Source organism: Hippopotamus amphibius, chromosome 8, assembly GCF_030028045.1.
Source record: "Hippopotamus amphibius kiboko isolate mHipAmp2 chromosome 8, mHipAmp2.hap2, whole genome shotgun sequence".
Classification (NCBI taxonomy): Eukaryota; Metazoa; Chordata; class Mammalia; order Artiodactyla; family Hippopotamidae; genus Hippopotamus; species Hippopotamus amphibius.
Window position 1 is genome coordinate 128,713,057 of NC_080193.1, and position 17,602 is coordinate 128,730,658.

A 17,602-nucleotide genomic window follows, 5' to 3' on the forward strand; every position below is an offset into this window, starting at 1 on the left:
CGCTGGTAAGCAGCGGGAAATGCACAAGCCACCAGGACCGGCTGCCTCCATCCACTGCTGTGCCACCCGTGCATTTTGAAGTTGGCAAGTAACCAGCCATCTTTATGTCCCTGGTTTCCCATACCTTATTACAGGGCACATCATTTTTAAAAGCATTTAAATGAAGCAGATGTTAACCCCATTCATTCCACTTTCCCAGGGAACATGTCAATGATGATTTTTAAAATGCCAAAGAAAATGTCAAAGTATTTTGTTCCCTGGTTAAGAATACATCTGTGGAATAGGAGGGAGGAAATACATAAAACACTCTGTGGTCATTCAAGAAATAATTATAATGTATGTCAAACCACAGAAAATTGAGCAAGCACTAAATTAAAAAAAAAAAAAGAAGGATGTCTTATGTCAAAATGGCTTTTTCACTCACTCATTTCAAAAACAATTTTTGAAAATTAAATTCCATCCACCAGCTCGGAACAGAACACATTAAGGCTTGACTGTAATGCCATTATCCACGTGGCAGCTCCCTTTCTTTTTTGCAACCATGTTAATTGACAAAGCAGCCTTGGGGCTCACCTCCCATAGTGCCTTGAAGTCCTTCTGCTCGATGCGGAGCAGTTCACTGCTCTCCCTGGTAACAATGGTCGCATGGCGGGGTGTGTTGTCCAGAATGGACTCTCCAAAAGCTGTCCCAATTCCCAGAGTACAGATGGTCACTGCATCCTGAGAATCCAAAAAACTGGTCATTAGAAAAGTCAACACTTTACCCGTGGATGAGTTGCCTTTTCTCTGAAGCATATAGTTGACCCTTGAACACGTGGGGGTTAGGGTTGCCAACCACCCCCCCCCCCCAAACAGTAGAAAATCTGAGTATATCGTGGTTCCCATACAACAGCAGATTCAACCAGTCACACATTGTGTCATACTATATACAGTACTTACTATTGAAAAAACTCCACTATGCATGGACCCACACAGTCCAAACCTGTCTTGTTCAAGGGTCAACTAATTTCTATATAATAAAACACTCAATTCAATTGCACAGTTCAACACGTTTTGACAAATATACACACTGTGTAATCACGATGCAAGTCAAGACAGAACATTCCCATCACCCCTGAAAGTTCCCTCATGCCCCTTTCCAGTCAGGACCCTTCTTTCAGAGGCAATGGGATATTCTGATTTCTATCACCATAAAGGAATTTTGCCAGTTTTAGAACTTCATGTAAAAGGAATCAGACAACGTGCCCTCTTTGGTGTCTGGCTTCTTTTGCTCAGCATAGTGTACGATTCATCCCTGTTGTTGTGTGAATCAGCACTTTTTTCCTTTCCCTGACGAACAGTTTTCCACTGCGTGGGTGTGCCCCAATTGGGTCCCCATCCTCCTGGTGGTGGACATTTGTGTTGTTTCTGGTTTGGAGATATTATGCACGTCTTTTTGTGGACATGGTTATCTTTCTACATGACTGCTCGCTCTAAGAAAACAGGGGAAACCCTTCAAAGATGAAAGGTTTTCTAGTGAGAGAGTGCAGTTATGATATTTACATAAGAAACTAGAATAGGGATACTGTTATGTCAGTCTGTCTTAAAGAGATGAGGAAACTGAGGGTCAGAATGGTTGACTCACGAAGCCCTAGTTCACACAGATAATAAATAACGCAGCCAGATTCTCATTATGACACTCTGACTACAGACTCCAAGCTTTCTGTATCATGCTGCCTCCCGCAGCCACAGCCGAGTAAAAACAGCCTCCAATGAAGTACAGCGTGGCTCCTTGATAAAACATTCTGAATCAATGATTTAAAAGTTTAAGGTGTACTAAAAAAGTAATTTCCTCTCTGCATGCAACATGGGTGATAACACTTGGATTTAATCCTAACTAGTCTCAAGTAATGCAAACAGTCACTCAAGATCACCTGGGAATGGTACAGATGAACCTGTTTGCAAGGCAGAAATAGACACACAGACATAGAGCACAAATGTATGGACACCAAGGAGGGAAGTGTGGTGGGGGGTGGGGGGGGATGAATTGGGAGACTGGGATTGACATATATACACAAATACATATAAAATAGGTAACTAATGAGAACCTGCTGTATAGCACAGGGAACTCCACTTCGCTGTGCATAGAAACTAACATAAATTTGTGAAACAAAGCTGTGAAACAACTATACCACAATAAAAAAAAAAAAATCACCTGGACATAAATTTTGCAAGGTATTATCAACTAAGGGAGATACACAGGAGAAATCCTGAGTTAGAAAGCACAGTTTTCCTTTCATGTATCTAATACACGGTAATAAGCAAATGTTATTAAGATCAAGTTAGCGACTTTGTAATCACATTACTAAGACAAGTGCCCATAAGAATCCAGTTCCTTGAACCATAGCAAATTGCTTCTGCACAGATACTACCATATAAAATTGTGCTCAGGAAAATAAAATCAATAACATCTCAGAAGAGAATGAAAGATCGGGGGAAACATAAAAATGGCCTGCTAATAAATTTTCCGGAAAGGCAGCTGCAAACAAACTCAGCCAGAAAAATATTCCCAGGACTGAAATATCAATATCCAGCAAGTCAGATACTTCTGAGTAATTTTCAAGTTCTAGTAAAAACACAAGATGGATTATGATAAAACACTGACTTTCAAATTCTCTAGACTATCAGGTTCGCTTGAAGATTCACTAGCTTACTTCATTTTTTTTTTTTTAAGTCATTTGAACCTTTCAGAAAGAATCCTTTTAGCCCACTTTATACTTTCCAGTGTCAATTTCTCTTTTAAAACCTGACAAGGATGAACCATACATGCTACTCCTGCCACTATCCAGGTAGTTTAATTATCTACAATGTATAATGCAAAGGAACTATGAAGATGTGATTCATGAGCTAGCTGTGGATTTTTACGGACTAAGTTCTCTTCATTTCTCAACTCCTATCCCTGACGTGTCATCATGTGTCGCCAAAAGGTATATAAGGACACAGGCTGTGAAAGTCAGTCATGTGAGCCCATCTTCTTGCTAGCGGGCAGCTCTTATAATAAAGACAAGAGACTGAAATTATTCTTGGATTTCTCGTAGAGACTTTAACACAACCCCTGCCTCTCACATGTAACAACATTTAGTCATATTAGTACTGTAAGTGCCCTTCTCAGCGTAGCTACATAGACTCAGGACCTCCGTGCAGAGGGGCACCAGCCCCGGTCATTCCATCCAGCACCTGGGCTCATTCCCAGTATCCCACACTCTCCCACCAGAGCTGAGTGTGGGATCCGACAGTCCTTCACCTCCTCCTTCATACTCCATCCTCTCAAATGTAAGGTCAGGGAGTCACAAATACAAGATATGGTCTTGAAAGTAGGACTGTAAAACCTCACCTGAAAGAAGTGTTACTTGCAAGTTTAAATTTGACTTTCAGCAGATTCGGTATTTTTAGGACAAATTTACTTAGAAATCTGAATGGATTGGGGAAGTGTGGATTGGGCACTGGGATAACTGGGCACAAGGAAGAAGAAAGTCCTAAGAGGAACATCATCACCCTAAAGATGAATCACTACCTTTACAGTCCCTGGGGACCAGGCCTTGTGTACATGTGAATTCCAGGTGAGGACTTGCAATGTGCTTAGAAAAGAATTACCAAATAAAGGCATTTACATTCAGATGTTCTCTCATGCAGAGGAACCAGTATGGGTTGCTCAGTGTGTATCAGTAAGTTGAAAGGCAGGGCAAACGTGAGCAGCGTGAACGTGAGTGAGTGTGGCAGACGCACTCTTATTTTGGTCCACGCTCCCAGCTCACCAGATCCCTGTAGGTCAGAGTTCCAAGCCCGAAACCCTGCAGAGATGCTGAATGCGTGCCTGCCTGCAGCTCCAAGCGTCCATTTCTGAACTTAACACGAGGACTCCTTTTAAACTCAACCTCTGGAGCAGGGGTCCCCAACCTCCGGGCCTTGAACCGGTAGCGGGCCGCAGCCTGTTAGGAAGGGGGCTGCACAGCAGGAGGTGAGCTGCAGGCGAGCGAGTGAAGCTTCATCTGCTGCTCCCCGTCGCTTGCATTACCACCTGAACCAACCCACCCCCGTGGAAAAACGGTCCTCCACAAAACCGGCCCCTGGTGCCGAAAAGGTTGGGGACCACTGCTCTAGAGCTCTGCTCGTGTCTCAACACTTATTAAATAGGGACTATTCAGACTTTTATTTTCTGCTCATTTGCAGGTGAATGTTCAGAAAGGTTACCTGAAAGGAAATATTTACAGTGACCGAGACTGAAGACAGCCATCAGCAAAGACGACGAAACGTCAGTGAAGGAATGTCCCATCTTACATTAAGATGGCAATTTATTTGGAAGACTTTCAAGTATGAAATGAAGATTTAAAAACTGGAGTGTCTTCAAGTATGAAGGGGGGGTTAGCAGATGCTGCTGGAGTCCTGCCAGACTCCCCCCACCCCTCTCCCCCCACCCTACGCCAACCCTCGAAGGCAGCGGTAGCTTTCCGGACAGTTCCCACACTTACTTGGGGTTTCCCCTGCATCTGCATCGCTCTGTGTGAGGGCAGAGTGCTCGGCAAGTAATGCCTGTAAAGTGCATCTTCCAAAGAGGCATGATAGCGGGACGATAAACACCCCAGCTTCCTACCCGACCCAGTTTCCGAGAGGGTCCCTGGAGGGAGGGAGCCCAGCTGCCCACAGAACTCCTTATCTACACACTTATCAGCATTCCTCACCCCTCGTCTCGATTCTCCACTCCCTTGCAACGCTTCCTGGGGTCTCCTCCATAAAAACTACTTGGAGCCAAATCCTTGTCTCCAGGTTGGCTTCTGGGGAAACAAGAGACTGGGTCAGCTAAACGTGGCTGTGCCTTCCAGGTTACAATCAGACCTCTGGAGAGGTACTGCGTCGAACCGGTGTTCCCAGAGAGATTCTGCACGAGCAACAGAGACCAGCCTATCGCTCACTGCTTTGCATCAGACACATCCTAAGGGCAACATCCCTGGGCAACACCTGGGAAGACTTCACTGTGTTAGTAAAGCACGCTGGGTCTCCGAGGCCAATTCTACTATATAACTAGTGGCGATGGGCTCTCAAAGAAAAAAAAAAAAAATTACCTGTGGCACGTTGCTGATATGATAGCTGGTTTCTTCCTCCCATCTGATCTAGCTCTCTCTCATCTAACCGTCCACTTGATCCCTCCTTCTCCCACCTTCTGAACACTTAACTACCCACTCGCCCTATTAGTACGACCCTCCTGTGTATCAGTATGCACGTGGATCTCCACGTGTGAGTGGAGTACTATGTGCCCTGCACTGGACCAGGTGTCTTAACTACGACGTCTCATTAACTCTTCACAACAGTTAAAGGAGGTAATGTATTTAAGTGCTTTGCACCATGCCTGACTCAAGAGAAATGCTTAAGATATTCTCACGGATGGTAGTATTAATGCAATCCTCCCACATTAAGATTACCGTTATTTCACAGGCCAAGGAAAATCAGGCTCAAAGATGTTCGGTAATTTGCCCAGAGTGTGGCTAACAGGTAGAAGAGTTGAAACTAGAAACTAATCAATCTAATTACCTCCCATATACTTCTTAAATTATGAAATTTAAGAACCTCTAAGGCTCAGTAGGAAAATGGGTTAATTTGATTAAGTATTAATTTAATCCATACAGGTTCTCTTTTCAACCAGCCAGTTTATAGATTTATTGAATACCTAATAATTCCAAATCACCAAGAAAATAAACATTTGGCAGCGCTTCCCATCTAGCCCTCTAATCCCAGTCTTGGGGCCCACTTGACCCTCGCCTACAGGATCAAATCCATTCCAGGCTGGGGCGCCACTCCTCTTACCCATCAGGAGAAAGGTAAGCAATCAAAGCCAGAAACTAAGCGTCGCATCTGCATTTTTGCTTTTCTCACTCTGATCCTGTGCCCCAGTTCTAATAACAGAGTTCCTACTTCAGTTGGAGAAACTGGGTTTCTGTCTTTCTGCATCTCTGTCCCTGTAACCTGTCTAGCATCCTAATTCTTCTCAAAGTGGCAGACTGCCTTGTTCTGACAGCACTCCCCAGTCCCTGGTTCCTCTCTGGCATCCTTCCAATACCGGCCCTCTTTGTCAGCCCGCCTGGCCACTCACCTCTGTCACAGAACCTGCTTCCTGCCTCCGTGCCCATCACCAAGCCCTACCCATCACGTTGAGCCTGCCTCAGCCCTTCACCTGCTAACCTGGGGGCTGTGCTGCTCCAACATGCTGCATCCTCCCCACCTCCTGCACAGCACCACCTGCCATGCCCTCTAGAGGGCACACACCTCCACCATGGGCAGCCCCCAGCTTACAGGATCTCCTGCCCAGGCAGGCACCAACTGAAGTCAGGAACAGTATCTCGGTATGGTATGTGTTTCAGAATAGGTGGGGTCTGGTTATTTTCACTCATAAAAGTTGGCATCAGGTAAGTTACCAGAGATGTCAACAATCTGGCCCTGATGGAAGGCAGGGACACACACCTGAAGGCACCAGAGTCCGCACACTCCACGCTAAGCAGGAAGAAGCCCTGGAGGCAGCACAGGGAGAAGAGGATGCACCTTGTAGACCTAGATTCAAAACTCATCTCTGCCAATTATTCATCCCGGGCTTTGGAGACAATGCTCCCAGGAGGCTCAGCATCCTCACTGGCAAAATGGGCACAATCTTTCTCGTTAGATTATTAGCAGAATTCAATGCACATAATAGAGAGTCCTATACAGTTCCTGGCACACAGATGCACCACAAAAATGGAAAATATTATTTCTGACTTAACCTATATATGCATATAAACATGGCTATCTACATTTCTAAAAAGCAAATTATATTTTCCTACTATTTAACTAACAGAGAATCTCTTATTCATTTGGCGTTAATCTCCAATTAATGATGGCTTTTTCAACACAAATTCCAAGTTTCTCTGTCCCCCAGTCTGGATGTCAAGTGGTTTGAATGATCTGCAAAACACTTCAGCTCTCTGGGGGAGCATGTATTCAAAGGAACCCTTCTGACGAACCCTGCTGTAAATCAAAGCATCCTTTTGTATTGCAACTAATCACCCCTTAATTTCTCTGCTTTATACGTCTGGATTACGGTATACTGGATTTTTTTAAAGTAGGCATTTTCGTATGAGGCATTTTGTTTGTTTCATTATAAACATAACTACAGTATGCACATGGGAATGGTGTGAAGAAAGCCCACAGTTACATGTCACTGATATCCAAGCTAATAAACATGGACCTTACAAATGATGTCTACGATAGCCACTGAAATTCAATTTACACAAGTTAGAAGTCTGATGAAATTTAAAACAATAAAATAGAATTCTGTGTTAAGTACATCAATTTGTGACTGTCCTGTAACTTTGAGGGGTATCAGATATTTTTAATCATGCATATTTAACTCACTTCCTCATTAGTAGCTCAAGAAACTGTCTCACCACAAATTTACTGTTTTGAATATATGTTAGGTTAACATCAAGGAACAAACGGGTCCTTCAAGTACGTACACCCTGAAACAAATTTTTACAAAGCAAATATTTTTATAATTTTTATTTTAGGCCTGTAGGCAATACTTTCCATTAAGTTTGGTAGTGCCTGGGTTTATTTCATGAGCTTGAATTTAATCCTGGAATTTATGGAGTGCTCCAAGTCCTTAGAAAATTAAAATTTAATGGAAACTAATCTCTGAATTTGTCAAGACATTAGGGCGTTATGTGCAGTCTAAAGGATTTACTACCAAGCAGAAAGGCAAAATACTTCTAAGACAAATGTGTTTTGCTAACAAACAGCAAAGACAAGGTCTGTTACTTTGAGAACACTTCCCTGGAATCAGTATTAGACACAGCATAACAAGATCAGGCAAGCTGGCTGCGGGAAGGTTCCATGCGAATGGACTCACATTAGTGTCTGATAACTGAATCAGGGAGGCCAGCCCCGTTTCAACGGAGAGCCAGTCTGTACTGCACTGTGGCTTGGTCTTGCCTCTGCCCAAACAAGGAATTACAAGGCAACAAAACTAAATACAGTACGCAGATGCCCCAGGCAGGATGCTAAACAAACTCTGATCAGATCCTAACAATGAGCGTGACCTGAGCACAGACAAGTAGTAAGAGATCACAAACAACCACTAGGGACTTGGCACCTTTCAGGTTTTACTGGCTCAATAAATGGGTTCAGAAAATGCTTCCTAATGACAGCAATGTTCTCTGTCTGAAAATAATGGGGTGACATGAGAAGGAAGAGAAGGATCAGGCAAAGACAGAAAGACAGAGGAAGCCAGATGCTGGATAAGCATGCCTGTCCTTCAAATTTTATAAACAAACGTGCAGTACTTGGAACAGTTTATAGACAAAAAGAGGGGTTTTTTTAAAAGCTCATTTTACTTTGGGGGGAGAACCAGTAAGAGACCATTTTCCAAAATTTGGCTAAGAATTGCCAGAGAACTTCAGGATGAGAAGATGAACAAAGTGATGACTAAGGCCAAGCACAGCCCCATTCTCTGAGCCCACGAAATGGCTGAACATTGCTGAACTTCCTGCCATTTCTAACATCGTGCATCTTCTGTTTTTTCTATTCTAGCACTACCCTCTTGTGGTGAAATGACAGCATTGCAACCAACAGCCTTCCACTTTATGCAATCAACTTTTCCTTCAAAATAGTAATAAGAAAGCACAGAACCCCTGCTCTTTGCCAAGCTTTGTACTAAGTGCTTTCCATACATTAATCACCTAAGGTAGGAACTATTATCCTCAACTTATAGGTACTCTAATTTGCTGACGGTCACACATCAATTAAGTGGCTCTGAGGATTTCAAAAGAGATCTGATATAAACTATTGTACATTGCATTAGGTAAATATTAACACTTTAGATAAGCATCTGTTATACAGATTTAGAACTTTTAATGAATTAATAAACCATCCCATTCCCTATTTTGCAGTATGAACTTCTACTTGCTCTGCAGCCATCAGAAATTCTTCTTTCATATGACTAGGGAAATGTTATACTTTTTCGTGTAAAGAGTAGTTTAAAACCTTCTTTATTTTTGGGATTTAAATAGTTACCATGCTCAAGAGGCCCCTCACTTATAAAATCTGCAGAGGAAAGCAGAACCCTGTCCCTCCCTCTCCCTCACACACACGCCCAGGCACACACCCAAGGCACACACATGCAGAGATGGGTATTATCCATAACAATGAAGTTTATAAAACTATTGTTTTTAAGTTTAATATTTGCTTATAATGTGTTCGGATGTTCACTTTTAACCTGAAATCCAGTCAAATATTAATGAGAAAAAGTCTACCCATAGTATTATTCATGCTAGTGGGAATGCAGCATCTCTGGCTCTTAGCCCATTAAGTTGAATAGGCCCCTGAGACAGGCAGGCTGGTGCGCACACGAGCTCAGCTGTGGGCCATCTGCAGGCGTGCGGGTCCCGCTCAGGCTCCGGCGGAGACCAAGCGAGCGGACAGGTCTCACTGGGAGCTGGAGGGTTAATCCCCGATAGAACCTGTGCTGCCGAGTGAAAATCTACATGAGCACGTGAGCCAGGCTGGGACACTCTGGGATGGGGAGGTGGTCCATGGGCAGGGCCCCTTGCTGGGCATTCTCAGTTTCATGGGGTCAAAGGATGGCCAGGCAGGAAAATGTCTGGGAAGCTGGGAGAGAGGCACCTCTAACAACCGCACCGGGGCGGGAGGGGAGGGGGGGCGGGTAGGAGCACTTCCCCAGGTGGTTTTGTTTTATGGAACGGTGGAATCAGTATAATTTATAGGAAGGCATTTCCCAGGATGGTAGTTTCAAAGTTCACCAACATAACAGGAACAGAATGATCCTGGTATTTCCCAAAATTGTTAGCACACATATGGCTTCAAGGCTGTAACACAAGAAATGAAAGCAGCGTGGCACCAGCTCCTCGGGGAGGGTCTCTGGGAGGTAGGGCCCACAGCCCTCTCCTCATCCAGAAGCGTTTGCCTCTCCCCTCCGGTCGGTGCTTGAGGCCTTGGACTGGGGAGACGGGGCTGAGGAGAAGGCAGGGGAGCAGAACAGATCACTGGCCTACACTGCGGGAGAGGTCGAGACGCTGGTTCCAACCAGGGCGGCAGGATTCTGTACCCGCTCTGCCGGTCCTGAGCCAGGAGCAGACCCTCGCGGTGAGGCAGCGACAGCCGGTGAGGCCATGCCTCCCCAGTTGGCAGGTGTGTTTCCAAGCTGACCGGGTGGGCTGACCCCAAGCAAACCTGGGAGGCGAGCCATCTCGCTCCCCGCAGCCCAGCGGCTTTTTCCCTCCACCCTCCCCTGCCAGGAAAGGGCCTGAAGTTTACATTGCTACTCACCGGAGTGTTTGTGTTTTCATCCTTCTCCCACAGGTGGAATCAACGGCTTTCCTTGCTATAATGTTGGGCATCGACGTGATCCCTGGGGGCAAACAAGGATCCACACACCCTGGGACCCCCGTAAGTACTGGGGGCGCCTGGGAGCAAGCGCGCGCAACGCGTTGTATTGGAGCCTCCTCCCAGACGCCCCCGGCAGATGGTCCCCTGTGCGGCTAAGGCTAAGCCGAGCACTGGATTGGGTAAGGAAGGCAGGTGACTTTCAGCTCTATGGGTTACCACTGTGTCATCCTGAGTGGGCAACTCATTCACCTGTGACTTTAGCAAGATGCAACACAGCTGAGTCGACCTAACAGGGCGGCTCAAACCAGAGCGGAAGTGAAATGCTTTGCAAATGAGATCTCATATTAATACTACTCTGCTCGTGGTATACCGCCAGTGAGAAATAAGTGTGACCCTCTACGTGGGGTCCAAAGAATTCAAGAAGAACCTGCCAAACCTATCACACAGAGAGCGAGAAGTGCGTTTTCTTACCCTGGTGAGCAGAAAAGTATAAAAAAAAAGATGGGAAGGGAGAAAAAGTGATATATTTGAAACAGGCAGAAAGGTAACATGAATTTATGAGCCAAATAAAATATTTCTATTCTGTGAATTCGTGAAAGTTATATCTCCCTAGCACGAAAAAGAAATAGGGTGATTTTCTTTTCAGAAACAATTCCATCATATCAATCATATCTAATAAATGTATGATATAAAAATACTGTACCAGAATTTGTGAAGGGTTTTCTTCCTTATGTGTTCCTTATTCCAATCCGTAGCATCACCACCCACCAAGTCAGGCTCCTCCCTTTCTCTCAAGCCTCTACGCATCCCATCAACACCAATTCCACCCATTTCACCTCCACCTTGTATACACTGTACCTCAATTTCCCTCCCTTACCCCTACTTCTCCATCCTACCCTCTAACCTAGAAACCCTTTGAAGGGCTGGGCCACGCTCATTTCACTGTGCGTCTGCAGGTCTGAGAGGGGGCGTAGGAGGGCCCACATGCCAGGGTCAGCCCAGCCAGGTGTGAGAAGCGGGCCTTTCCCAACAGCACGCCTCGGGGAGCCAAACACTTGCAAGCGATGCTTAGAGGTGAGGCGTGGAGCTCGGCGCTCTGAGCTGGAACTGGAATTGCAGGAGGGTGGCTACAGGAGTTACAAGGGAAACGCTGCTTCTCCGCACATTCATCAGCCCTCAGCTGCTCAGCCCTCACCGTATCCCGTCCCCTTCGCACCGTCTGGATGGCACCTGTACAACCCTGAGGGTCAAGAACTTGAGCCCTAGAATCACAAAGAACTGGTCCTGGCACCTAATGACTCTGTAACCTGGGGCAAGTTATTGAGCATCTAACCTTAAAGTGAGACTAATAATAGCACTGCGTGGGGGAGGGCAAAATAGGGAACAGCCAGAGAAATAAAGCCTGTGAAGGGCTCTGCGCAAAGCTGCCTCTAGTGGGCGCTCTACTGCCCTTATCTGCCGTTCCTGCCCTTATCTCCTCACTCTGGCTCAGCTAAAACCCCACTGAGGAGCGGAAACTCAGTTTGAAAGTTTATCACCACCATCTCCTCTGACTGCTGACTCTCAGATGAGAAGACAGGCATGCCGGGCAGGGTGAGACGTGAGGAAAGAAAACGGAGGGGCAGGCTAGCAAGAAACTGCGCTACCCACTTTTGAAGATTTGAGTCTTTGCTGTTACCTCGTTTCTCTTTCCTTAATTCTCTTTTAGTTTCCTTCAACTTCTTTTTCTTTTCCTGCCCCCCACCCACCTTTTTTCGTGTGTGAGCAGGAAGCACATGAAATTTGGAGTGTGTCAGACGTGAATTCAATTCTTAATTTAGCTACGTACGTGTGTGTGTGGCCCCAGGAAAGTTACACCTAAGGTCTCTGAGCCTTGCTTTCAAGGCCCTGTAAAATAAGACATGAATAACTAAAGAGGAAGTCAGTTAACATCCACGGAACCGCTAGCGGTGTGACACGGGAAGGCACTTAGCGATGCTGTTGCTGGCCTCTAGGAATCCCGGGTCTTTCCTTGCTTCTCCTCCCATGGCCCGTTGACCAATCTCATTTTGCTGCCCATGATAGGGGTATAGGATGGTTAATTTTATGTGTCAACTTGGCTAAACTATGGTTATCAGTTGTTTAGTCCAACTGATTTTTTAGTCTATACGTTGCTCAAAAAGTATTTTTTAGATGTGATTAACATTTACAATCAGTAGACTTTAAGTAAAGCAGATTACCTGCCATAATGTGGGTGGGCCTCATCTAATCAGTTGAAGGCCTTAAGAGCACATAGGTCTCCCCTGAGGTTTCCCGAAGAAGGAATTCTGCTTCCAGAATGCAACACAGAAATTCTGCCTGAGTTTCCAGCTTTTAGGCTCAAGACTGCAGCATCAACTTTCACCTGAATGTCCAGCCAGCCAGCTTGCCCTGAAGATTTCAAACTTGGCAGTTCCCACAATCACATAAGCCAGTTCCTTAAAAGAAATATCTGTCTGTCTATCTATCTATCTACCTATCTATCTATCTATCTATCTATCTATCTCCTGTTGGCATTGCTTTTCTGGTGAACCCTGATTTATATAGGGCACTACTCTGACTGGCTAACCCATAACCCTGATTTGGCCACATCACTCGTGGGCAGAGACCAGAGTCCATTACAAGGCTAGAGCAGACAGAAATGGCTTTTCTCTTTCTCCCTTTTGAGCAACTTGCCACGAGAGAAGATTCAGCTATCTCACTCATTCTCCCTAGCATCTTCCTCCCATGTGGCTGGAAACCTGTCTTGCCCATCAGAACTGGCTAGAAGGCTAGGATCACTGTCTTTCTCAGGCTACCCTTTAGAGGGTTGGAGGATGTAGAGGTCAATGTGCTTTCTCTTCCTTATCTCTTAGTGACTCTACAAATCAATTCAGAAAACTCTGGTTGGGCATTATGGTTGGACTCCATGAAGTACACAGAGGAGGCAATAAGCCAGCTTCAGCATAAAGCTAATTCCTAACGAAGTAAGAGAAGACCAAGCCCAGCTCAGGAAAGTTCTCTGCACTGGGGCTGAGGTCAAAACCTCGACTAAAATCTAAAGTTAAAAGTTTACTAAAATTTGTTAAAAACCCACAGCTAATGACAAAGTGTTGCTCAGCTATCCTTGGCTAGCGCCCCACAGGGAGAGAGAATTGGTCCAGGGCAACACTCCGGCAGCCCCTGGCCAAATACCATTTTAATACCATCAAAATCTCATGGCAGCTTTGCACAGCTGAGGTGTCAGCACATCACTGCTGGTGTTATTAACCATCCCTTAGGAACATCTTCTCTGCATGAAATCCTTCTTTCCTTATCTCTCTTCCGTCTTGCCTTTCTCCTCCTTCATCTTCATCTTCCCTCCCTTTCCTCTCTTCCCTCACCTTTCTCTTTTCAGGTTTTCCCCCACACCATCGTTCCTCATTCAGGCCCATGCAGAGGAGGAAGGAAATCATCCTCTTCTAGGCCCTGTCCCCTCTGCAGGTGAGAGCAGGTGAAGTAACAGGAGCAGCTCTGAGCAAAGAGGGCTGGAGGGGACCCACCAGGACAGCAGCCTGTAGGTAGCAGGTGCCGGACATGGGGTGATCTGAAAGGATGAGGAATGGCCGAGAGAGGCAAACTGCATGCCTCATCATGTTTCTTTTGAGTCAAATAGTATATAGCGTTGGCTGAGAGCGTACATTCAGGTGCCTAAGTGCTTGGGTTTTAATCTTGGTTCCCGTAATTTCTCGATGCCTCACTTAGGGTAGTTAGTTAACCACTCGAGGCCTTAGTTTCCTCATCTGTAAAATGAAACAGTAATGGGACCTACCTCATAGGGTTACTGTGAGGATTAAAGGAGTAAATTGATACCTGTTAAGTGCCTAGCACATAACAAATATCCAAGAATTGCCAGCTGTTCTCACTCCCACTGGGAAACTGAGGCAGCTTATAAGAATCAAAACCCACCTCCTGCCCTGGGCTGCTCTAAATCTAACAGGAAACTGGCCCTGTGAGAGAGGGGAGAGGGACAGTACCATTCAGGCTGGTGGGCACAGATTCCAGGCAGGTTCTCATGGAACTTTTGTTGCACTGATGCATAGAAAAGGTATACTATCAGGCAGTAGGACTTGGGCACTGGCCTGAGACCCTATCCCTCCATAACCATGGGTGGAACACAGGCAACTATACTCCAAACTCCAAATGTCCACTTACCAACAATGCACTTGTTAGATGGTAACTGCCCACAACTCCAATATACACAGAAGGTCCTACAAAATTTAAACCTCACATTGAGTATGTCATAAATGTTTCCCACATTCGAAGTGTGCCACATATGGAAAAGGCTCAGAAGCAGTGTCTTAAACATGGCACTTGGCTGGAGATTATTTATTCCTTTAACTGATTCTTTGATTTTTCTTGATATTTCTTTCTGATTTTGTAGTTGGCCAATTCTCTTCCTTCAATTTTTATCTGAATCCTGAATATGTGAATATAAGACTTGGAACATTTTCACACCGAAGCCTGACGGTAGCCTCTAAGGGGCCCTGTTTTGAGATGACAGGTTCTTGGCTTTAAATAGAAAGGTTCTGTACATTTAGGCCACACGGAATAATGACGGAGCAGAAGTCACTGCAGATGTGAAAGGAGACTCTAGATCCAATTTTAAATTCACAAATACTATGGTATGCAGGACAGGAAGAATATGAGTTTTATCTACTAGGATGCCAAGCGCCTCAGAGGTGACTAATGAGGATAAAGAAAGCCAGTGCTGCTCTTTAGAAAAAAACCATATTATTGCCCCCCTCCCCCCACATTCGACAAGATGAGGTAGAGAAGTAGTGAGGGATACTAGGGGACTGCATCAGCCACGTTTCCCCACATCGCTGGAGCTCTTAAAAGGCTGACAAGGGTCAGAAAACCAGATGGGTGAGGATCTAAGGAGAAACCTCAGAAGACGTGCTTCTCCTTCCCCTTTGCTCACGTGTCACCTTATGCAACTGAAGTTTCTCACTGCAGTGGACTTGCTTGCATTTTCCCAATAGACAGCAAGCTCCTGGAAAACAGCCCATGTGCTCCTGCATTTCATGCTCCCACGCCTGGTGCCATATTCAAATCATGGAAGACATTCACTATATATATTTCTTGAGTAACTCAATAGTATAGTAACTCAATAAAGGAATTCGGCACGTACTTGCTGAACTCCTTACTGTGGGAAAGAGGACATGGGTTTGAAAACGTAATGTCGATGGCATACAAGACAGAGGGATAATGTATTGTTTAAAAATAATAAATCTGACTTTCAGACAGAAAAAGAATAAGGTATCTTACCTGGTGACTGCTGGTCTCAGAAACTTTAACATCCAAAGACCCTGCCAGGACAGCATACCAGTTGGTTCCAATATCACCCTGGCGAAATACTGCAAAAGAAACCGTCATGTAAGTTGACCAAATATGAGTTGATTTTACCATGTAACCTGATAGTTTCTCACTGGTTATTGTGAGCCTAACTCGGACCTAGATGAGCTTACCAACTTTCCTCTATCTGTTCCCACCAGAACATGCCATAATTTTCTTTCCCTCTTCTATCAACAAAGCTATATCCTATTTGTTCAACGTTCCATGAAGTAGAACTCTAGTAAACAGAACTTTCATATTTACAGAGCAACAATAAGGGATGATAACCCTGAATGCTATAAGATCCTTTGAATGTAAGAAGAATTGACTGGTATTTGCTGTAATTTATCTTAAACGTACTTCATTGCACTGTGATACTTGGAAAATTATTACTCTGGATGGGGTACATGTTAATAAGATTATAAGACTCAACAAAACCAGATCACCACCCAAATTTCCTACATCTATTTATGTTAAAAGAAACATGTTTTCTAGAATATGTCTCCTTGTAAGCTACCCAACGACTGCTTAAGAAAAATAAAATCTGTTTTAAGTTGTTTACTGTATTTTTATTGTCCATTTTCTTGTTTGTTTTATAAATTCACTGCTTTTAGGCATTACAGGTTAACTACTCTTTGGAAATGAATCTCATCAAAAATTTCTGAACTTAATTTTGCTTTACTTTTATAATCTCAGAAAACAGTTACTTAGAGAGAAACTTAGTTGTCATATTCATGTTAAGACCAGTAGTTTAGAAACTCATTCTGCAACACTGGTTCAAAAATCTCATACAAACCCAACTATCCTTTTAAATGTCCTAGCTAAATAACTAGATGGAATGATCTGATATTTTAAAATCCTTTTCACAGAGTCAGAAGTCAAGTGGCTCAATGAAAAATCACATCACTACTCAGTGGGACAGTTGAGTTCTGGCAAGGCTAGAGCTCACTGCCTAAGAGGAGGCTTCTGGGAGCCATAATGAATGATAACAAGCTGTTCTAAACTCTCTCACTAAGACATGCTGTGGAAAGGCAAGAACAACAATGGCATCCTACCAAGTGCGAAGATAAGCTTGAGATGAGGGAACTGATGAGTTTATAGCTGGTCTCTCCAGTAACTCTGCTAGTCCTAGCCTTTGTAAGGGGCTTATTTTAGGGTTAGGGCTTTGCCTTTCATGAACTTCTTGGCCCCAAAAGATATTATCATTTACCAATCAAATTCACATGACACGTCATAGAAGATTCATTTCGAAAATGGCTTTAAGAAATAGAAAACAGTCTCATCTCTAAAAGAATGATGTTCCCGCTATCAGTAAGATAAAAATACTGGTTTGAAAACAGTATGTATGGATGGTTTTTTTAATGGAAGTGTGACTATGTTTTTGCATGTGTGCATATGGGAAAACATCCTGAAGGACACACAAAATGTGAGTAGCAATTTCTGGATTTGGGGACTGTGGGTGATTTTTATTTTGCTTTCTAAATTTTCTACAATGATGTTGCGACAGACCCTGTTAGTTTCCCTCTCAGAATCATGTCCTCCCTTCCTCCTATTTAACTGAACATGGACTTTATACAAGTTCCCACCCTCCTCCACAGGGCCAAGTGCTCAGAGCATATGAGTTTCTTCCCTAGCTCCACTGGGGTAAGCATGACTGGTCTAATTCAATCATGGTGCTTCCATGATCTCTGCCAGTGATTGGTTTTAACATGGGCACATGCTGTAATTCCGGCCAATGAAAAAATACAAGAAGTCTGCTGGGGAATTCTGAAAAAGAGACAAGCAAGAGTCCTCCAGCAGGAATGTTTTGTATCAACACACGATA

At 44.4% G+C, this 17,602-nt stretch overlaps 1 protein-coding gene across 5 annotated transcripts in view; it reads right to left on the reverse strand.

The window, feature by feature from the left end:
- The window catches only part of RAPGEF4 (Rap guanine nucleotide exchange factor 4), a 299,086-nt gene that overhangs the window by 234,752 nt on the left and 46,732 nt on the right, over nt 1–17,602 (reverse strand). The window contains exons 1-3 of one of the 5 annotated variants that reach the window (XM_057744000.1): nt 15,712–15,779; nt 15,575–15,589; nt 574–720 (exon numbers count right to left, since the gene is read on the reverse strand). Coding sequence is in view for 2 of the 5 variants with exons in the window: in XM_057743996.1 (XP_057599979.1) it covers nt 574–720; nt 15,372–15,464 (240 nt within the window). In the remaining 3 variants the exon portion in view is untranslated. Of the gene's footprint in view, nt 1–573; nt 721–10,344; nt 10,460–15,371; nt 15,508–15,574; nt 15,590–15,711; nt 15,801–17,602 lie in introns of those variants that run through there. The other 4 variants (XM_057743995.1, XM_057743996.1, XM_057744001.1 and 1 more) reach the window with 4 other exon arrangements.